General features: G+C 36.8%; 1 protein-coding gene across 1 annotated transcript in view; it reads right to left on the minus strand.

Moving 5' to 3' along the window:
- Positions 1 to 307: 307 nt before the first annotated feature.
- The window catches only part of TTC27 (tetratricopeptide repeat domain 27), a 134707-nt gene continuing 117566 nt past the window's right edge, over positions 308 to 17448 (minus strand). The window contains exons 16-20 of the mRNA XM_075708062.1: positions 14381 to 14546; positions 7994 to 8191; positions 4395 to 4506; positions 3704 to 3804; positions 308 to 430 (exon numbers count right to left, since the gene is read on the minus strand). Coding sequence (XP_075564177.1) covers positions 308 to 430; positions 3704 to 3804; positions 4395 to 4506; positions 7994 to 8191; positions 14381 to 14546 — 700 coding nt within the window. The remainder of the gene's footprint in view (positions 431 to 3703; positions 3805 to 4394; positions 4507 to 7993; positions 8192 to 14380; positions 14547 to 17448) is intronic.

The following is a 17448-nucleotide window of genomic DNA, read 5'->3' on the forward strand; positions in this document are numbered from 1 at the left end:
CCGGGCGTGCTGCAGCCAGGCAGAACTAATCCTCAATAATAATCGCCTTCTAAATACAAGTAGCTCTGTTCCAGAAAATCTGGGCCTGAGGAACCGAAACATGCAACTCTGTAAGACGGCGAGAGCAGATAGGAATCTTAAAAAGCAGCTTGAACTCTGAAGAAAGCTGACCACGAGAACAGCACTGTACAGAAAAATGTTTATTGAGAGTGTTACTGCATTAGAATTGTTACCATTTCATCAGTAAAAGCTGTGGCAAAAGAAGCGTGTCATCATTGACTTCCTGTCACAAAATCTGGTCCGAATGTCAGCATTGGTTTCTCAGCTGGTTGCTCAGCTCCTGAAGTTCAGCAATCATGTTGTCCATAGTTGTCACCTCATCAGCTATCTCACTGTGAACCTCACTACTTGTTACATCGACAAAAAGTTGCTGCATGACAAAAAGAAATACATTATTTTAAGACATACATCCAGTTTCGCTGTTTCAGCGTAGAGACAATACAGAAAGCTCATCACCACTATCCTGCCTTTCGTATTTTTGGTACCTATGATGGTATCTCTCTCTTTAAAAAGTCCATTTTGTGGCTAACAAACAGAAGGTGAATATATAAATGCATGCACACATATATAGACATGTGGTCTTTGCCAAAGGGCCCAAATCCTCCTGTGGATGTTTGGTTTCTGCTCTGAATTGACTGCCTACGTTGACTCCTGATCCCATCGAAAGTGAAGGACTTCACCATGAAACTCAAAGTAGAGGAGCATCTCACATACTGTCACTGCAGTTTACAAACCCACCTGCTGATAAATCAGTAGTTGTGAATTTTAATGGACATTTTTCCCAGTGTCATATATATGTTGTGTCATTTTCTCCAAGACCCCAAATAAACATCTTTTAACATTTGGTGTCAAGACACGTGGGTGGAGACAATAATCTGTGTGTAATTAAGTTATTCAAGAGAAAACAAATAGTAATAGAGTAGTAAAAATAGTTTGTTCTTAAAGACCTTAAGACATCAACAAAACCACAAAGCAGCTAACTTATGAGCAATCATAATCTTCACGTATTTACAGGGAAACCAAGGGAGAGGAATACTAAATGACTTGTCTAAAAGCCTTAAGATATGCAAGCTTGACTGGAGCTTTGTGCATGCTGCACCAGAACATGTTGCTATTGCAAGGCCAGGACCTGTCATTTGACTCAAGTAATATGGAGGCTGTGTGAGGTACCATTCCACAGAAATATGGTGGTGGGGGGGGGACCCAAACGTGTTTCCCTTTATTATGTAAAGGGAGAGTGAATCACACTTCATTTGACACAAAGGAAAAGCCTACATTTGGATACAAAAACAAACCAAGAAAACAAAAGTTGCTCTGGAGTACATCTGTACATCATTATATCATGAAAACATAATGGGATAATACAGATACGTATATAAACAAAAATGTACTTAAAAGGCCTGAACCAAGGTCTTCAATGTGCCTCAGAATAGTGTTGTCACTGAAAAAAGGAACATCTTACACAAAAATAGGAACATGTTCCTGCTACAAGTACAGAAACTTTTCTGACTTTCAGCCCAAAAACCTCACACTGGGAATGTGACAGAAAAGTTTGGTTCTTTCTGGCTAAGACAGCTAAATAAATCAGGATGATATAATTATTTGTTCATCTTTTTTTTTCCCCACAGTTGAAGAGATCTATTCAACTAGATGCAGCCTGGGTAAGTTTCACGCACCATCATTCTTTGGGCTTTGCGCCCCACGTTTCCCCACAATAGTACGCCCATTTCATGCATTTACGATACAGCTCCATGACCTTTCTCCTTTTTGGAGACCCCACCTGTCAGATCGGAATGATGCATGGGGGCAAGGAGCAGAAAAGAGCCCACTGTGCTATTTGGCAGAGCAAGTGACTGCCTGGGTGGCTCTTCACAGAAAGGAGCCCATCGACAACACATTTTCGAGTTGCAGCCTTCAGCAGAGCGTGGGTGCATCATGAGTCTGGCACAACACAGGAGCTGGAATGTCAGAGATGGAGATCCCAGGAAAGGCCAGAAGTCTGAGAAGCAACATTGTTTCACCTGTACAAAACCTACTGATTTGTTCCAATTGTATGTCCTGGCTACAAAATTTTGGAATTTGATCTTTTAAAAGTTACTTTCACTGTTCCTTTATCCATTCTGAAATCTTAACTACCAAGTCTGCTCTTCGCCCAGTTTTTAAGTGCTTTTCTCTATTAAAAGAAAAAAGAAAAAAAAAAAAAACCCAGATGCTGCAGTCAAGCTTGGACAGGCATAAACAATGCTAAACTGTTTGTGCATAGGATCTTACAGAACATGACTGAGTTTTTAAACTTTGGAAATTCAATATGACTTCAAATTAAAAATAAGATGGCATCTTGGAAAGTATGCAAAAACAGCGAAGTCACACCAATAGCTTTATCTGTAACATGTCAGTTTTCTCAGAAGTGCCATAAAACTTTGAGGTACCATTATCTGCCAGTAATGGAGATGTTCATTTAATTAGTGCTTTCAGGAATTAAAAATACAATTTACTAGACTCACCTATTCTTAATCTTTCAGATACTGCATGATCTTGCATAATATAAACCACCTGTACTTGCATTTATATCATTTATGTCAAGTAGTCTTGCTTTTTCGACAGTCATACTCAGTCTACACACTTTTGCTTTTTTAAAACCATTTTGTGAATTACAACAAAACATACGTGCTGTGACTTTTTTCACCACCTTCCGAAGACTTGCATATGCCAGTATCTAAAAGCACAGCTATAGAGCCAGCCTGTGACTGCTTATACAACTTTCCCAGGTTTTTATCTTTAAAATTACAGGACTTACAAGAGAGTGAGCCAAGTTTAGCACACTGATGACGGATCAACACTTTGTAACGACAGCACACGTTATAAAACTTATGCTCTGTAATTCACATTTACTAAACCCCACACACAACCAGGAAGAATACTTCTTTAAGTCATTAAGTGTATTTTGAATGAAAAAGTATTCCAGATCAGTCCTCAGTTAAACTATGGCTGTGTCTCATGTTGAAAGGTGAAGGGTAAGATTAGGATAATAAGGGTGCAGAAACAGACTCAGCCCTTTGGGTGCCTGGCTATGGAGGCACAACTCCAAAAAACAAACATATGATTCAAACATGATGACATTTTCCAATGAATTAATATCTGAATTGGTAAGGCATCCATGAAAATGTTTGTCCTCTCATTTAATAAATAACACTGTTTTTAAAACACTTCAAGTGATGCAAAGTAGTCCTTACACATTTTGGTCCTTTCTGCAGGTTTACATCCATTCTTGCTGAGACTGCCCTGCTTCCCCCATGACTACTCACATAAGGAACAGGTCTTTGAAATGACTGATTTCTTCCAAACATTCAAGACTGTTTGCCCAACATTTTAAGTAAAATTCTAACTTAGTCTATGAGATAGCATTGACATTTTACAGGAGTGGGTTTATTTCAGTCAAAGCCTAGCAGGAAGAAGGGAAATAAAAGTCTACTTAAAACTGGAATCCTTAACAGTGTAGAGGTGAATATCCATCTGATGATGCACTGAGACAGGCAGATATTATTTGATCTATAAATGACTCAAAACAGATAAATGATTTCTGGCAACAGAACAAAGATTTCTAGCTTTCAAGCAAAAATTCCTACCTTGCAAACATTCCTACCTTTGCTTTGGATGACAAGCCACGTAAGTTGAGCCGAGCTGAAGAAAGTATCTGCAAAGCTTCCTGGTGATTAGATTTGTTCTTGCTGCATTTTATAGCCACTAGAATCCAAACCAGAAGAAAAGGACCCCAAAACAAAGAAGCATTACCTTTATAGAAATAATCTTTAAACAACAAAGTTTAATTAAAAATCTTGACACCTTCCACAGACAAGTTTTTAATGTAATATCCCCAAAAAGAAACACAAAGAATGCCAAGTAATTTTGGGTAGATAACTCTAAACGCAACAGGTATATGTATCCTTCTTAAACATAAATATCACAGCACAGTGAATAGTCTTAGTGAGTCTAAGTTTTGTCCATCTCCTGACCGGCACAGTCAATCAAACTTACGTGATGATTTGAGGACTGAGATGAACTACAGATGCATTTTCACTTGCATTATGAAATTGCTAGACCATGAAATTAATTGATCCCATGTTTACCAGTCATATGTTTACTGACTCACCCAACACAATTTCTGCCTCACTCCAAGTATATTTTTGTATGCAATATCAGGATGATGCTCTCTGTTAGAAAACTCCCAATAGTAGGAATAAATAAAATGGGTAAAGTGTAATATTATTTTGTTACTAAGCTTAATAAATATTTGCTACACTGAACAATAAAAATTCTTTTCAGGTAGAACATACCATGTGCAATCTCTATGGCTCCTTTCACCACTTCCTTAAAAGAAGAAACATCTTTCTCCCAATCACTTGATTGAATTTCACATTTATGTGCCTTAGTGAGACACTGCAGTGACTGAAAGGAGGAAAAAAAATATCACTATGTTAAAAAACAAACTAGGAGGCTAATTTAGTTTGAAGTATCTATGAAATTAATGCTCAATCCAGAAAATGAATGTATCTTTACTATGCTGTGAGTTTCCTGTGAATTGGAGTAGTGTCCTTCTCTGCAAGGGTAAGCACCAGCTGTAACACAGATGTTCTCCACCAATATTGCATCTCAAGTATGAGAGGCATATAAAGTAACATGTGTCTAATTTTTATCTTCTAGAAATCTGTCTAGACTGATGGATGTGACCCATGTTTGCCAAGTCATCATAATTAAATGCACATGAAAAAGGGAAAAATACTTGTACTCACACTTTGAACAGCAATTTTGTACCTAAAAAATTTATAACTGAATACATCAAAGCTTTCTTTCTGTATATGTATTCTTGGCGAAGAACATATTTTACAGACGCAGCTATTAGCTGACATACTGCTCTGGTTCTCAGTGTGAACAGGAAAAATAAATGTAAACAGTATGGAAGAAGGGTCCCATTAAGAAAAAAAACCATGAAAAAGTAAGCAGAAGAAATTAGTATTTGCTTTCGAGTTTTGTTTTCTTTCTACAGCATCAGAAACACGAAACAAATACGTGCCAGAAGTTACATGGCTTGGTTCAATGACAGCTCTTCAACTATCTTTTTGAAGAGTTTAAATATCATATAAAGGAATAAAAAACTTTCGTTGCGGTACACGTACACGAGCGCAATAAAGACTTGTGATTGCTGAACAAATACAGATTAAATTTAGGGGTCGTTTCCCCAGAAGCTTCTACCTCTCTCTCCCACCGGAGTTCCAATCACTATGGCATGTGCAATTGAACTGCTCATGCTGCTGTAAATTGCAGTAAAGGTGTATTAAGTCAAACCAGAGCAAATTAATTTTTTTCATAATAACCTAGGTTATAATTGGTAGCAATTCTGGCCAGCAGAGGCAAGAACTTTCAACAGAAGGAACAACAGTTTTTACAGCAGTCTGATTTCAGTCTGCATGTGCCTGAGTCAGAGCAGCAAATTAGAGGGGTTTTGCTGACAGATGTCAGGGAGGGGAAGGAATTCAAAGTCTTGTGGGCTGTTTGTTTGCAATTCTGGAACCTGGATTTATCCTGGAAGGAAACACTTATGAGCTGGGGAAAGTTCAAGGAACAGAAGGGTTTCATAGTCTGGGTATGGATCAGCAGGAAACGTGAAGGTTGGAAAGATTCCTTGGTGGGAAAGGGGTGGACTGGACTGCATTCAGCATAGGAAAGAATGAAGTAGTGAATGAGGTGGCAGGTTGAATACATAAAAGTGTAAGAGTAAATATATGCTAAGCTAAAGAAAAAAAACCCCACAAACCCAACACATCAACAGTTTTACACTCCTAACTTGTAAACCCTGTCTGACTTTGATTCAATTTACAAAGCACTGTTGTGAATTGTAACTGTAGACTCTAGCGATTCATGGCATCAGATACGTCAGCAGAGCAGAAAGGTAAAAAACTCAGCAACCAACCCACCCTTTACAATAGCCAGACATACAAGGTTGTTCTTTCAAATGCAATGTTAGGAACAAAATTGGTTAAATATAATTAAATCTGCACTAAATAAGGTATTACATTATAGAATAAAGGTCAAACCCTACATTTGTAAGGAGGTACAGGACACTGATAGATCTGTTCCCATCTTTGTCCTATGATGCCACAATATAGTAAATAATGCCCTTTCAGAATTCATTGAACTTTTGCATAATAAATGTGGGTGGAAAACTGCAACGATACATCTGGAATTTTTCTACAGATAGTTATATTCAACTTAATATCTGACTGACACATGATGGTGCTTCTGCCAGTGAAGACAATAAATACTGTTTTTAACATTTTTACTTCATAATATGGTATCAGAAAAGCTAGCAGTGATTATCTAGTGTACTGTAAATTAATTTTTACACTGTAAATCAATATATGCTGTGGCTGTAGGCACTTTTGCTCTTTCATGATCTGTATCTATGGTACCATCATATCAGGATACTTGGATACACACATAAGCATACCTTAAGTATTTACAAACATAATTTCATTTTGCAGGGCAAGCTAGACTGGAAGCGTGTTCCATAAACAGTCTGATTAGGAAACACAGTTAAAGTCCTGTCTACGCTACAAATTGAAACCATGTTTTTAACTGGGTTAGTGAAAAAACACTCTGATGTAACCAGATTCTGAAATGATTACATTTATAGTATAGACAGGGCCTCTGCTACTTTGCATGTCTGAGTAAGAATTTGAGGATATATTACAGGATATTGCAGTGTCTGTATTTCTGAATTCTAAATAGGCCAGATCCCTTTTATTGTGCAGCTGTAAAGAAAAATAGGGAAGAAAAAAAGGGAGGAACTGGAGGTATAATGGACACTGTCAATGACTAAACACGGCATTTCACTGGGCAAAGCGTAAAGAGGAAGACAATGAGCAAGGCCCAAATAATTACAAGTTTAACCCCAGAGGCATACAATTGTAGGCCCAACCATCTGCATAATATGCTTGACATCAAGTGACAAGCAATCCTCCAGACTGACATTGTTGCCCAGACCAAAGGCATACCCCCATTAGGAAACACATACTGAATGCTGACCTTGTGTATTTTCAGCTTCAGTGAAGATCTGATAACCCATAAGTATTTCTGGAGTGTGCAAAGCTATTTGAATTTTGGAAAGTTAATACCAAATGCAAAGCACACTTCAGCACACAACAAAGTAAACACTTCTATCAGCGCAGAGTGGTTATTTTGGAAATGCAATCAACTCGATTACCCAGGAAGTGATAGGAACAAGAGATGGAAGTTAACGTAGCAAAACCAGAGACCGGTAAAGAGAAACCAATGGTTCAACAGATTAAGAATTAAAAAGCGTTAATAAATTCCATTTTAAGCTAAGTAAGGACAAAGCACTTTTACTCTGGGAACTCTAACTGTGGTATAGACTATCTTAAATGCATTTTCCCGTAGTGATTGCAAACAAGAATATAGATGTCTTATGATGTCACTGGATCAAGCATTAAGATCTACTTTTTTTCCAGAAGCTGCAATATCTTGTCTTCAGAATCAAAGATTCCAATTTAAAAAAAAAAAACAAAACACCACCATAGATTATAGCCATTAGATTGCTGCCAAGAAAAGTTTCAGAATACAAATCCAAGACAATGCACATATGCTGTGATAGGATGTTTTAAAATGAAACAGTGATAAGAAAGAGGTATTTTTTAAAAATCCACAAAAACTGATGTAAAACGTCTTGCTCCTGTTAGATAATAAAAATGTGTGCTGTAGGAACATGAAAAGCACAAAATAATCTTATAGAAACACTAAAGCAAAACATGTCTGGAAGAAGAGCATGTCTTACTATAGCACCATAGTTTGTTAGAGAACAGAACATTTGCAGCAGAAGTGTGTATCCGTAAAAATGTATACCTCACAACACATTTACCTTTTCAATATCTTCACCACTATCATTCTGTCCATTTCCATAAAGCTGTGCATAAAGTCTCCAGATCTTGGCATCATTTGTCACTCGTGAAGTCACTCTGCCCAAGAGCTCTTGCAATTTCCCCTTCAATCCACTCGCTACCTCTCCAGTGCGATCTGCCATACCATCCACTACCACTCTGACCAGAATAGCCAGCACCTCAAAAAAGCAGCAGGAAAAAGGTTTTATTTCAACTCAAATCAACATCAGTATATATAATGATATCTGTAATTTTTGGTCTCTGTTAATGATTCAGTAAAATACAAATACAGTACCGTACAACAAGGATAGAATTTACTAAGAAATATATTATTAGGGGAGTAATTCAACTAATTTAAACCTCATCTGTAAGATTCTATGGTTGGTGAAGATAAAGAAGCCAAAGAGCCAGACAGAAATTTGGGTTACTGGGACACGCTAGTGTGGAAGATAATGGTATAGGAAATTGTGACAATACCCTAAAGATATTTTCACCTTATAATACCGCTATAAAAAGATCAGTAAACAGGCTGAACCAGATTAATTCAGGTAACTGAAGACACTGTTGTTTACAGGACCTCTATTTAACTACCTGCAGAAACTGAAAGATGTATAGTGGATGAGATGAAAACTAGAGCGCAACTGAATGCTACCTTGGGAAACTCTGTGTTTAATACACTCCTGGTGAATTACTAGTCAAGTCAGTTCAATCAATTTTTTTATAAGTACTCATTTAATGGCTGTACTTTCTGAGTCACTGGTTTGAGAATATGGGATCTGACCTGCAGAAATGCTGAGCCTGTGCAGCTCAATATCAAGTGTCCCAGAAAAAACCATGAGCCTTCATGTCCCAAACTGGATGCTGAAAATTAGAAAACAGTTTTGCGGTGCCTCAGTTCCTTCTCAAAAAAATGAGAAACAGCAAATGGAAATTAGGACATTGGATCATATGGTAAATTAGAAGAAAATAGAACCCAGAAAGCTGTGTCTTGTTAAGTGAGAAATACCTGTTCTGTGTAGTGCATGAGACACAGAGTCTGGGGAAGAAATAATGATGAAAACCAAATGGAAGTCTCGTAAGGCCTGCGTTCAAGATAGGTCGTAAAGGGTATGCAAACACCTTCATGCTGGTACTTCCTAACTTGAGAGGCTATCATTTGGCAACTTTAATGCTTCAACGTTTTTGTCCATGTGATATTAATACTTACAATGAAATCACATTAATAGCAATATTAACATAAAAACAGTGATAAAAACAGTTTCAAAGATGATCTGTGAATAGCCCCAAACCACACAAATATACCACTACTCTAGTAAAAGTAGGACAGAGGAGCATCCTCACAAACCAAGATGTAGTTCACGGGCAGAAAGTAATGCAAAAGTTATGACAGTATCAAAGTATATTACACTTAAAATAAAAACATATGCAGTTTAGTATTTGTGATATGTCATTTTCCTAGAACAACTTTTCTTCTATGCAATGACTCAATTAACATGCATCCCAAGAATTCATTACTGACTTTATCAGATATATGAAATCTTTGGCAAAAAAAAACAAATAAATCAAAATGGCCAATGATGTTATGAAATAAATCTATGTAACAGAAAAAGTGAAAAAAAATTATACATCTCCCTGGTATCTTTTCAGAATCAATATGAAATCAGAATAGCATCTGAACATAAGCTAAACACCTCCTCCCTCCTCCCCCCAACCCATAACAGTGTAGCCCTTATATAAAATGATACAACAAACTGGCTGCTTTTTCTTTTCTGTTAAACAGCTTGGATTTTCACTTAAGATAATAGAAAATATGATCAACTATTAATAGTCAAAAAGTTCTGAAATTCATACTGCATTCATGTTTTGGAATCTAAGGGACTAAAACACAGCATTAAATCAATCAGGTTTTCTATAATGATTTGCTAGAAAAACACCAGCAAGTATTAATATTTCCATTACTACAGTGTTGTAATAAAAAACATAAAAGAGGTGTAAGAAGAAACATTAAACTATGTTATCTTTTGAAAAGGAACTGGAACTGGTCCTGAGGGTTCACACACAGATGTATGACTTCTCAATCAATTTCTCAGTTTAACAAAATTGTTACTCAAAGTGCAAAAAATTAGGTCACATGAATATCATGTATAGTAATCAAGAGTTTTAAAGCCAATGATATTTTGTTTGCACATGCAAAAAAACCCAGTTTCCTCAGTCAGTAGGATTTAGCAACTGAAAAATTACCCATATTCCCACAGAGTTCAGGCTTTGCTTACACTTTCATCATAATAATCTATGTCCTTTTTTTGTAATTCATCATGTAAGCTTTAGCACTACAGCAGTTAAAACAAAACTAGTGTGAAAGCCTGGATTAAAGGGTCCGTTAAACAGTAATGAATCATTAACCCTACTTGGCTGTGCCCAGTTGTTAAATAAAGCTATTTCAAATTGCAAGTGAATTGTGCTAATCATCAAAACGTATTAGCAGTGTAACAGAGCTTTACATTTTAGATGGTTGTCTTAAGTGTTAGGTTTTAATTTATATCTTTGAAAGATTTTAAACTGCCATACATACTAAACTACTAAAGCAATGCTCTGTTACCCAGGATCCCACACAAGTAGTAGAGCTTTTTTTTTAATTTTTTTTTTTTAAATGCCTCTCTTAATGAACTGGGCTCCATATGACCACTGTGCAGAGAGTTTGCGTTTAGTATGACATCACACCATCTGCATTCTTCCTCCTCCTTTGCTTTTGTGAATAATGGATGTTTATTAAAAACTGAACAAAACCCACCATTGGACAAAACCTTAAAATGAAACCCAATCATTTTTAAATGCTGTGATTGCTATCAGTTAATCTCATTCCACAACTGTTCTCCAAACAGCTCCTTTCATATAAAAATTCACTTGGTCAAAACATTTTTAGAAGCTTCACTAATACTAACCAAACTTGACAGCGCTCAAGTAAGGAGAGAACCCTCAGATACCAGATCCAAAAGGACAAATCTGCAGTCTGTGAGCTCTCCCTACACCCCTCCCAAATTAAAGCTTTATAATAAAAGACAATTGTCATTAGTGAGCTACTTAAAAGAAACAGAGCTCCAGAAATTTTTAATTCCTACTCTCGCTCCTCAAAATCCCCTTGGAAGATGCTCTTGCAGCCTTTTATTAGAAACAGTCTGGCAATACGACTCTGAAATGAGGATGATATTTGATGGAAAGGGTAACAGAAGAACTTTGCTAGTTTCTCAAGAACACAGAATTGCAGAGAGAAACCATTTGTCCATACCTCTGAATTCATATTCTTTGACAGCACAGGATGAAGATCTGGTTTCTGAAAGCAATGTAGCAAAATAGCTTTTCCACCCACAAAATAACTTTGTTATTCACAGAACTGCAGCTTTCCAAGTAAAAAAAGATTGCTTGCCTCCAGAAACACGCATGTGGTGCAAAGTAGCGTGATTAGCAGTTGCAGAAATCCTTCATATGTATTTACCACCTCAGACTAGTAATTCAGAAGCTAAACTGATGATTACAACACATAAGGCTTTCTCCTCAGGTCCTTTTTAGTGACTGATCTACTAGCTGAAACTACAGATAATTCAGTGAGCCTTTATCTTTTATTACATAACATCTATATTAAAGGCTTTCAGGGTATATTTCTCAGTACATTCATGAACATTTAAAGGGATATGGAAATTTGAAAAATTTTAAGAACCAGTAAGAAAGCATGCTTATAACATTTAAGGGGAATACTAGGAAACTGAGACTTTTGAAAGTATGTCCTTTGCTGTAATCTTTTATTGCATTGTTGCTCATTTATAAAGAGCCCTTCAGCTTTTCCTTGTTCAAGTCTGTCTACAGAATCTGTACATATGTATCTTCAAGCCTCATGATATCCTGATCTCAGAACCTTTGCCACAGGGATGACATCGTTAAATAACTAGAATAGCTTAGAAGCAAAAGTTCCCAAAGCTGCATTCTGTACTCAGAAGTCTGGCACAAGAAGGCAGCAATGGCTTAACAGAAATCACAGATGAAGATATGAATGCCTTACTGTTATTAGAAGAAATTAGTGATTTATGAATATGACTTCATACTATGCTGAAATAAAATAAAAAAAAAAAATCTGATGTAACTACACAAACCAAGGACATTTCAAATTATATATTCAATTGCACACTCTTAATTGATGCATTCAGTCTCACATGGGGTATTCTGCAATAATGATTATGCTAAAAGTGATTAGTGATTGGCTTTCTGTTTTCATAAAGAACTGGAGTCAATGACTCAACTTGTTTCTTCCAGTCCCGTGCATATTTATTTTTCTGGATTTTTAAATTCCTACCTTTCTCACACTATATCATCTAGCTTAGCAGTTTATCAATTAAAATCTAGGATGACTACAAATACTAAATATAACCTGAGAGAAGATCATACTATGTTGCATGGAAACAGAGGTGTACGCTTCCACTTAGTCATGTTCACGATTTTACTTTGTTAAAATACAATTGCACAAGAGGGTTATACAGCATCTCTATTTAAAACAGGCCAGTTGGCAAATGGGAGAGGCTCAGAAATTAATGGTGAGCTTTGTAAAGAACTGCAGCAGAAGCTTTTAGTTTTATGTGCTTTTTTTTTTTGTTTTGTTTTGCTATGGGAATACCCTTCTCTTCCTTGTAAGATTGTTGATTAAAGCCTTTCTGGAATTCTTTAATCAAGCTCTGAGGTTTTTCTCAGCCAACTAGTAAAATCCTTCCAATTGATGAAACTGTATTAGAAGTTATGATGAAACCCATAAAGCACTTTACCTATCAGAAGCCAAAATTAAAATTAGGATGCAAAAAACCCCATAGGATACATAGCATATATATACTTCTGTAAAAACGATAAACGTTGTATGAGAACAAGAGGAAAAAAGAGCTATACAACAAAACCAGAAATTTAGTACAAGCAATATCCCCAAATATTTCAGTAAAATATCCTACATAAAATTTGACAAAACACACTATCATCTTGAAAGATCTAAAATGGACAAATACAGGTAGAAAGTTCTATTCCTGGTCAATCTGACTAAAATAATACAGTAGATCACTCCTAAAAACGGTATTTAAATTAACAATTGAGAAAAGGATGCATTAAAAAAAGCCAACCATCTACAAGATATTCCATGAATAAACACACAGGCCCCACCAGTACCACAATACTGTAGCTGCCAAACACACTAATGTTTACCATATATAAGACTATTTTCCATAGATACTTGTTAGTGCAAAGAGAGTTTGAGACCTTTTAATGTTCAGCCATATCAAACCCAAAAGATTTTATTCATACAGAATGTTATCATGTGCATGGTTGGCTTTATGGTAGTAAGTATTGTACTCGCATACAATTTGTTATTCAAAAGTAACCTGAAAACACTTTTTAACACCCCTGCCCCCATGAACAAATGAGATGCTTCTAAAACCATAACTAATTCTGTCTTTTTCTCTCTCCTCATCACTGGACTCAAACTCCCAAGATCCAGGAAAGCTACTTTTAATCATTTTATGGGATAAGAAAAGAAACACACTCCTGGGATCAATGAACAGCAGCAGCTGGGTCCTCTTACCCTGGTACGACACACAAACTCCTTAAGGGCTCATAAGCTGGTTCAACCAGATGCATTAACTTTGCAAAGGCTTTTGGAGGTGTTTCACTACTCTGCTTAAGGGATTCTTTGGTTTGCCTTTCAGATTCATCTTGCTACTTTCGCTGAGTATACAGAACCCTGCTTGGATCAGGACCTGGTTTTAGGCAAGGTAACATCACAGCTGAAGCTGTTAAAGTAGGCTTTCTGGGTTTTAACAGAAATTAACTGAACTACAGTGAAAGATGAGCAAAATACCTCCTTTATTCTTCTGTGTTCCTATTATTAAGAATCAATGTTCTGACTGTAATGCATCCAATCTATGAAACACAATTCACTTTCAAAGGCTCATTTGTGGAATTTTCAAACACATGGGAAAACCTTACCTTTCTTTAAACTAAATCATTTATAATATTTCTGATACTAAGATATGCAGGAACAATATGGAAAGATGGGGTTATGCACTGTGGTTTATTTAAGAATAGATCTTAAAACTGCAAGGCTCAGACCTGTCCTTCCACAAAGTCTAAGGCAATCTGGATGCAAAAGTTTTACTTTTCATCCTTTTATTTTAAATACTCAGTCTTACAGTCCAGATCTCAAAAAATTAAATGGCTTGCCTACATTACTTCACTTTTATGTGTACTATCATTACTGATACCATTATCAGCAGAAATCTCTCTCTGTCCCACATGAAAAATTAATGAACATATAGGATGACTTAACACGAAAACTTCCCCACCTGTGTATCCTTGTACTTTTCTCTTAAGTCCATGAGCCGGTGATAAGCTTTAATTGCTTCTGAAAACTCTCCAAGATCTGTACTGGTGAGAAGATAGTTCTCCCATATTTGCCAGTGCTCATAGTTGCACTTGAGAGCTTCTTGGAGGGTTCGAAATGCTTTGATTCTAATCAATGATAAAAAAGAACAGAAAAGAAGATTTGAAGATTGAAGATTTTATATAGAAGATTTCTATATTAAAATCAGTTGGTATTGTATTAACTAAAATGCTGCTTATTTAAAAAATCAGGTTTAGAAAACAGTGCAATGTAGAAGTTATTGTGCATAATTTACAATACTGATAATTCCTTAATCTCGCTTGCCAACTACTTTCTATCAGTTCACTCCACAGTACACTGTAGAGTCTGAACTAGGTAATTTCGATGTTTCTCATAATTATGTTTTGACAAAAATTCATTATAATTGTGCCATCTATGTCAATATTTCCTTTTCTGAATTTTTAACTGGGACCATTAGAAAACAATCTGACTTATGCTGCAGTTGTAACACACATTAAAAAAAATGAAAAATTACCGAGTTCACAGCCAATGCAGAATGATATTGACTCATTTCATCACACAAATGAAGGTTACTGAACAATAACAGCTTTTTGTGATTTATTTTAAACATTTGCACATGGTAAACATGCATACCCATTGCACAGAAGCCCAGCATTTTCAACCATTTTTTTCTCATGTCAGCTGGAAGCTTTACTTACACTCTCTGTTCCCTGATGCTATACTGCTCAGTACAAATGTGTCAGAGTGGCCCCAAACACTATTAGGGTCCTTCACCAAAGGTGCTGCCCAGTGAACCATCTCACAGTGGCAGGAGAAAGTGTTGTGGAATAAAGGTGGACAGAATAGTTCCTATAAATCACTGTCAAGTCAGGAGACATCTTTGTTTTTCACATGGATCCCACTGCAGGCAACTCTTTACCATTCCCTTACTCAAGGAGAGATGTAATGGCATTCTCTGGTAAGGAACAGAGAAGACAGTTTGGCCAAACCAAGAACATGGGCTGAAAGCAGCTGACCTACAGTTTACAGAGGTATGACCTTCTGCACAACATGCAACCAATGCTGCCAGAGAGGAGGCAGAAGGAGTAAGAAGTCTTAATGCAATCTGAAGCGTATGTTGGTAAGGTCTGGGTGCCTACTGTTTAAAGCTTTAAACGTACTGCCCGAAGTTTCAATAAATTTGAAACTTTACAAAAAGCTTTGCTACAGAATCAGAACGATATGGTTCTTAGGGCTTTGAGAGATTGAAGCTTACTCTCAGCTGGACAGTCACGATATGTACAAAGACACAAAGAAATAAATTGCTTTAAATGAAAACCTGAAACAGAGTTTTCCCAGGCTGGTAAAAATCTTCTTTGGGGAGGTATGACGATAAATTTCTTCTTAATAAAGTTCATATAAAGATGGCTTGTTATCAAAATTTGCAGTTCACTTGCTCTATTGCGTAAGTTGCTAAAAGTGCTGTCTCTAAAGAAAGACAGCTCAAAGAAATTGTTGGTTGAGTTTCAAAAAGAACTCCAGGACAGTGTAAATATCCCAGCCAGGAAAAGGGAATATCTAACTAGTGGATCAGACCATTAAAAGTTTGGAACGGCTGGGTCAGGGAAAAATGTAAATAACTGCCAATCTAAGCCCATAGAATTAAAAGACTTACCAAATACATATGAAGAGAGATGACTGATAGAACAAAATTAATGAAGGAAAACAGGTCATTTGGCATAGCTACAGCTGAATAGTCCACAGGCAGGATTTTCCCATGTTCACTCCCCTTTTCTCTCTCTTGTGATATATGTGATGCTGCTGAGTAAATGTACTAACAGCTGGGTCTCCTCCACTTTTAACAGGGATTTCAGACCCCGATTTTGATAGATTATATTAGAAAAGAACACAGACCTGCTCCTTCCTCTATGAATTTTGCTACAATGGAAGCTGGGGTCTGCCACAGCTCTCTGACAGGCTGGAAGATGCTCTGGCTGACTGATGTACCCCAATCACCTTGAGAAACTGTTTCGGAAACTGCTCTTCAACATCTGCAGGATTAGCCTGTATGATCTCCCCAATCTTCTCAAAAAAGTTAGTAACTTATCAGGAGGGCAGATGCCAATCAGATGGAACTGTGAAATGTAAATAAGATACCACAGGGATGGGATGGAATGGAAATTGTATTCCTCTCAAATCATCACTCTTGCTACGCTAATAAAGTCCTCTAGGCTGTCAAAACAAATCCCCTATGTATTTAATAAGTCATATAATGATGAAGTATCCTTAACCAGGGCAACAGTTAAACCAATTCATATCCAAACAGGAAACAGTAGGCAGTACCAGTGCATCATCCTGTCTCGGAAACCAGGAATCTTCCACCCAAAGGACAGAGGGCCAGTCCCAGTTTGTTCTGAGAAATATGAGATCTGGATTTCAAAGGCCTCCTGGCACCCAGAGAAGTTTTTTCTGGTAAACCAAAGAGTCTGTTTTCATCACAATAAATTTTTCTGGAGGAAATTCAGAATATGCAAACCTTGTGGACTCTTAAAACACAAACAAACCCAAAAACCAACAAAACCCCTTTCATTTGGGTGTCAGCAAGTTGTTTGCATACACTTTTCAAAAAGATTTACACGTTATATTTTGCTGTTTTATGAGACTCTGCTAAACCTTACCCAAATGCACAATCCTTGGGTGGGACTGATTAAGAGCCTGGTTGGGGTAAAGCTTGATTTGGATGAAGAAGCAAAATCTTCTTTTTGTTTTCCTTTTTTTAATCCCCCCCCCCCCCCCCCCCCTTTTTTTTTTTGCTAGCAGGCTTAAAAAATAAGAATTTATACTTTCACCACTACTTGGCCCCACAAACTATATTATACTGAAGTGTACTACTACAGATATCCTCTGTTTTGAGAGTTGGTTAAACTAACTTACACACAGTCTTATCTATAAGTGACTACACAAATAATCAAAGAAGTTGCTGTTCCACAGCAAATACAGGCCACACTCAGCTATCAGCATGTAATACTG

This window comes from Pelecanus crispus, chromosome 3 (assembly GCF_030463565.1).
Source record: "Pelecanus crispus isolate bPelCri1 chromosome 3, bPelCri1.pri, whole genome shotgun sequence".
Classification (NCBI taxonomy): Eukaryota; Metazoa; Chordata; class Aves; order Pelecaniformes; family Pelecanidae; genus Pelecanus; species Pelecanus crispus.